The sequence below is a fragment of the Tupaia chinensis genome, unplaced genomic scaffold (genome assembly GCF_000334495.1).
Source record: "Tupaia chinensis unplaced genomic scaffold, TupChi_1.0 Scaffold000415_1, whole genome shotgun sequence".
Taxonomy (NCBI): domain Eukaryota; kingdom Metazoa; phylum Chordata; class Mammalia; order Scandentia; family Tupaiidae; genus Tupaia; species Tupaia belangeri.
Window position 1 is genome coordinate 3060810 of NW_006159920.1, and position 5106 is coordinate 3065915.

At 58.5% G+C, this 5106-nt stretch overlaps 1 protein-coding gene across 1 annotated transcript in view; it reads left to right on the plus strand.

Moving 5' to 3' along the window:
• The window catches only part of ADCY5 (adenylate cyclase 5), a gene marked incomplete at its 5' end in the record, with an annotated part of 173459 nt that overhangs the window by 120156 nt on the left and 48197 nt on the right, over nt 1-5106 (plus strand). The window contains one exon of the mRNA XM_027774223.1: nt 4719-4830. Within this exon, the coding sequence (XP_027630024.1) occupies nt 4719-4830 (112 nt within the window). The remainder of the gene's footprint in view (nt 1-4718; nt 4831-5106) is intronic.

The following is a 5106-nucleotide window of genomic DNA, read 5'->3' on the forward strand; positions in this document are numbered from 1 at the left end:
GAACGGCAGGCCACCAGGGAGGCAGGTGCGGCCCTACCCCGGCTTCCGTGTGCTGCCATGAAGGCCTGGTCCTTGTGCCAAGATGAGCTCTCAAGTGGGAGCTAATCGATGAACGAGCACCTGCCGCACGCCGAGGCCCAGCGCCGAGTGTGAAATGGCCTCGGAATCACCGAGCAGCAGAGGGGGGAATCGGCCAGCAGGACCAGCTGTTGGGTAAACCTCGGGAAACAGGAGCCTGCAGAAGCCACGGTCACTAAGCCGAGTCCTCCCAGCAAATGGCAGAGCAGTGTGACTTCGCCTCTGAGGGGGGCTGGGACAATGTGGAGGTGGCAGCGTGTCCATAATATGTAGGAGGGGCGACAGGGAGGAGGGCACCACAGAGATCCCCCTTGGTTATGAGTCCCTGCCCAGGGAACTCCTCCCTGCCTGGCCTGCCATTGTCTGCTTTCCCCGCAGCTATTGGGAACTTCTGGCTGGGCCAGAAAGAGTAGATTCCCAGGAGCCTGGAGGGAAGTTCAGGCTTTCTAAGCCACCTGGAGGCTCCTCTCCTACCAGTGTCACTTCCCGCGCCTCCTGGCACAGAACCTGGGTAACCAGCAACCATTGGTCTCCTGAATGCTGTTGGAGCTCCGTGGGGTGCCACACCCCGCACCTCACAGGGCATTCTCAGGCCATGTGCTGGGGACCCCAAGAGGCCCCTGGGGCAGAAGGATGAGCTCACAGTTTGGAATGTAAAGTCCTGCCTATTATTGGCTTTGAAACTATGACTATTCTTTTCCTTTCAACAGCTAAGTTATAGGCACTTTTATGGGGTAAATTGTGTCCCCCTTAAAGAAACACTGAAGTCCTAAACCCTGGGACATGAGAATAAGACCTTGTTTGGAAATAGGGTATTTGCAGATGAAATCAAGTTGCGATGAGGTCATACTGGGGCAGGGTGGGCCTCCTGGCCCAGCGTGAGTGTGTCCTTAGAAGAGGAGTGCAGCGCCACATGGAAGCTGACACACAGGAGCACACTAGGTGAGGACAGGCAGACACTAACCCAACGCAGGGGTCCGCAATCCTGGCTGCGTACTAGGACCACCAGGGAAGCCTAAAATGAAACAGCCAATAGCAGAACCCCATGCCATACCAATTAATTCAGAATCTCTGGGGTTGGAACTCTGGATATGAAAGCTCCAGGTGCCCAGTAGCCAAGGGTCAGGGGAGCCAGGTCCCACATGGCTGGCTGACTGCATCAAATCTCTGCCACGGCAGTTTGAGAAACACACTGAGCATGTGTGCCCCAAGTCCTCACAGGATAGAGAAATGGAGGGAAAGGAATTGCAATGCAACCACGCCGCGTTGTGGGGGCTCTTTCTCTCTCTTTCTCTCTGTCTTACTCTGACAAATGCATATGTTCTCTGGCAAATAAAAAATGTTTTAAAATGAAAAGTTCCCCAGGTGATCCTGATGGACAGCAGCCTGCAGCACCAGCGTCTAGCGGTAGGGGCTATAGTGGAAAAGAGCTTGCCTAGGCCAGCGAGGAGGTCCCCTGAAGGACAGTGAGCACAGTGACCGTCTCAGTGCATGGCGGGCAGAGGCCTGTCCTGCCTGAGTGGCCAGGTACGCTCAGGCCCCCAGGGCAGAGCTCAGCATGGCCTCGATTCCGTGCACACCTGTTTATGGTTTGAGGGTGCCCACCCTCTTCCTCTCACCCCTTCTGCTCTGCTTGGTGCTGTGGGGTACCTTAGCCAGCAGCAGTACTGCCTCTGCTGGGTCCGAGGACTTTCCTTCCTACGTCAGGTGTCTCCCCAGCCCCTGAAGCCAGGCTTTTGCTGCATAGCCTCATCCCCGGAGCAGCGGCTGGACATGGTGTCGCTGGCTTTGTCTGAAATACCGACATTAGCGAGAGGACACGTACTCTACCTGTCCCGTGGGTCGCACGTAGCTGATCTTGACCCTGACCTGCCTTGGCTTTGATTTCCTGAGGGAGAAAGAATTCCCAGGAACTCTGTACCTGGAGCTTCACCGAGAGTGGGTGAGCCCACGCCTTCTCCCTGGGTGGAGTGAGAGGCAGGTATAGAACCTGGGCCAAGATGGGGTGGGCACCATGTGTCTCCCTCTCGGCGGCACTAGGCCAGTCTGGGCCCCCGGAGGGAAAGCAGAGCCGATGGGAACCCACTCCTTTCATTATCCCCGTCCTCCCTGGCTGCCCACTGGAGCAGCTTCCTGCAGTCCTCAGTCCTGTGGCCTACCAGGCCAGTGTCTCCCCCTGCCCCCTCCTCCCTCCTCCTCCTTCATCCCGTATCCCTGCCCATTTTTCCTGTACTTGCCTTTGCTCATCCAGGCTGGAATGGGAGTGGCCGGAGGAGCCGGGAGGGGGAGACAACCTGGGTCCGGGTCTGGGGGCCGTCCTCTGGGGCTTTTCCTGGGAGGTGGGATGGCCTGGTTAAGGACCCAGGACATGCTCCCTGGTGACCCAAAGCCTTTGTCCTCATCCTGCCTGCCATGGTGGGCCTCGTGTGAGCTGGCAAGCAGCTGCTAAGTGTCCCCTTGATGAAATCCCACCCCTGCCTCAGGGGCCACAGGCAGCTCACACATCCCCCGCACATCTGTCCGACAGGCAATTCCGAGTGTTGCATTTGTTCATTTAAAGATGGTTGCAGGGCCACAGACGGTGAGGTATCTCTTGTTCAATTCCTGGAGAGTGGGCCTGGGCGGCCTAAGCAGGTATCGCGGCAGTCAGCCATGTGGGACCTTCCAGTGCCTTCTTTACTCACCTGTGAAAGGAGGGACTAACCTCGGGGTCGTTGTGAGGCTTACATGAGTTAGTAACCCGCGAAGGGCTTAGAGCAGTGTCCAGCTGCCCTAAAACGTCGATTGTATTGTCATTCAGGTGTGGTGAGCCAGCAGGTCAGCAGGTGACTGCCCCTGAAGGTAGTGTGTCACCCACAACTTCCTAGAGGAGGAGCCCAGCCACCACATGGGGGAACACGGGAAACGCCACCACACCTCACCACGCAGGGGCCACACAGCCAGCAGGGTCCGTCAGGAGGCCAGGAGTGGGGCGTGTGGGCTGGAGCCTGTGGTGTGGCTTCTGGAGGAACAGCAAGGCCGGCAAGGCGAAGCGTTAGGATCAGTGGTTAAAGAACTACATGGACCCTGGGGTGCAGGAGCTGGTCCGGGTTGCAGAGTACCCTGCTGCGGATGGGCAGGGCAGGGGAGAAGCGGGTGGGCGGCAGCAGCGGGGGCTCTGGATGGGCGGTTTGCATATGAAGGGTGCTTTCTAAGACAAGTTGTTTACTGTCTCTGCGAGCTGGTATCCCTGAGAGGTACAGTCTTCCAAGGGTCTGTGAGGCCTCAGATGTCAAAGCATCAGAATAGAATGACAGGCTTAATACCCCAACACACTTTGCTGGGATAAAATGACAAATTATGTTTAATTCTGCATTCTTAATTTTAAACACGAGATTGTCAGTTCTGGGGCCTTAGGAGCCCCGTGGGCAGGCGGGAAGAGCACAGGCCTTGAAGGGGGGTCCCGCCATGCCACTGCCTCCGCTGTGTCCTGAGGCTCAGCACCCTCGGTGACATGAGGACACCAGGGCTGCTTGGAGGACTCAGCGCCAGGATGTGCTGGAAACTCAGCTCAGCACCTGACTGCCGGGGCTTCTCAATACGTCCTGGTGTCCATGTTAAGAAAAGACCATGGGGACTCCATACGTCTGGCCCTGGGGCCTCACCTCCGGGAGTCTGTTAAGGGGACAAAGGTGTTTTCACCCTAACCAGCTCGTGCCTCTGAGTGTGCTGGAGGGGGGAGGTCAGAGGGCCAGCAGGGTCAGGCCGGGGCCTGGCTGTCCTCAGCCCCGTGGCCGACTGGTTGCATCTGCCTTTCTCCTCCCAGGCCTCTTTTAGTTTGCCTCTACTGGAGGACTCCTGGAGTAGAGGGCGTGGGGTCTACCCTGAGTGGGGTTTGGTTCGCTCCCTCACGGTCCCTCCTCCTAGGCCCAGGCTTGGCTGCCTTGGAGGGCTGCTGGGAGCCAAGCAGGGCAGACCCAGAGGTGACCGAGAACTGGGGTCCGGGCTGCCTGCCGTGCCCTTATGATGCACCCCGAGGCCTCAGGCCCTTGCCCTCCTTTCCTCTTGGAGGGAGTGAGGCTGCAGTCAGAGTGCAGGAAGCCAGGAATGGCAGCCTATAGCCTGGCTGGGGCGGGGGCAGCCCCTTGACTCCCAAGGCGAGGGCCTCTTTGGCCTCTGCAGCCATTTGGAGCACCCCAGGACTCTTATAGGCACCGGCTCTCCTAAGGCCGCGGAGCCCCAGGCTGGGCCCTGGCCGCGTCCCACTGCCTTTCTGCCCCATGGGGCTCTGTCTCGGTTGATTCGGCTGCTATGAGGGAATGCCACGGACTGGATGGCTTATGAACAGCCGCAGTTCCTCAGTTCTGGAGGCTAGGAAGCCCAGTATCAAGGCTAGCAGGCTCAGTGTCTGCTGGCCTGCTTCCTGACTCCTGGACAGCCGCCTTCTCGCTGTGTCCTCGTAGGACAGAAAGGCCAGGGAGCTCCCTAGGGTGCGTTTATAAGGGCACTGACCCGCCCATGTGGGCTCCGGCTCATGATCTATTCACCCTCTAGGTTTCACACTGGTACTGTCACAGTGGGGTTAAGGTTTAATGTCGAAATTGAGGAGAGATCAACATTCCCCCTACAGCAGGGTCTCCCCGCTCTGCCTGTCTCCCCAGCATCCTGTTCGCTGACATCGAGGGCTTCACCAGCCTGGCATCCCAGTGCACTGCTCAGGAATTGGTCATGACCCTCAACGAGCTCTTCGCCCGCTTCGACAAGCTGGCAGCGGTGAGTCGCCCCTAGCCTGGGCCAGAGGGTGGCCTGGTGTGGGCTGTTGAGGGAAGTGCTGTGGCCGAGAGCCCACTGAACCCAGGGATGGGCACCCTGTTAGGCAAAGCCCACTGTTAGGAACGGGTGATGGGCAGAGGTGGGTCCCCAGTCCCCACACGCTCAGTTAGAGGTGCATCCAGCAGTGTCACCAACCATGCTGGAGCAGGAGGAGCCCCCACTTGAGAGAGGGGTGACAAGACCTGTAGGTCACACCGGCCAAATCCCCAGGTCATT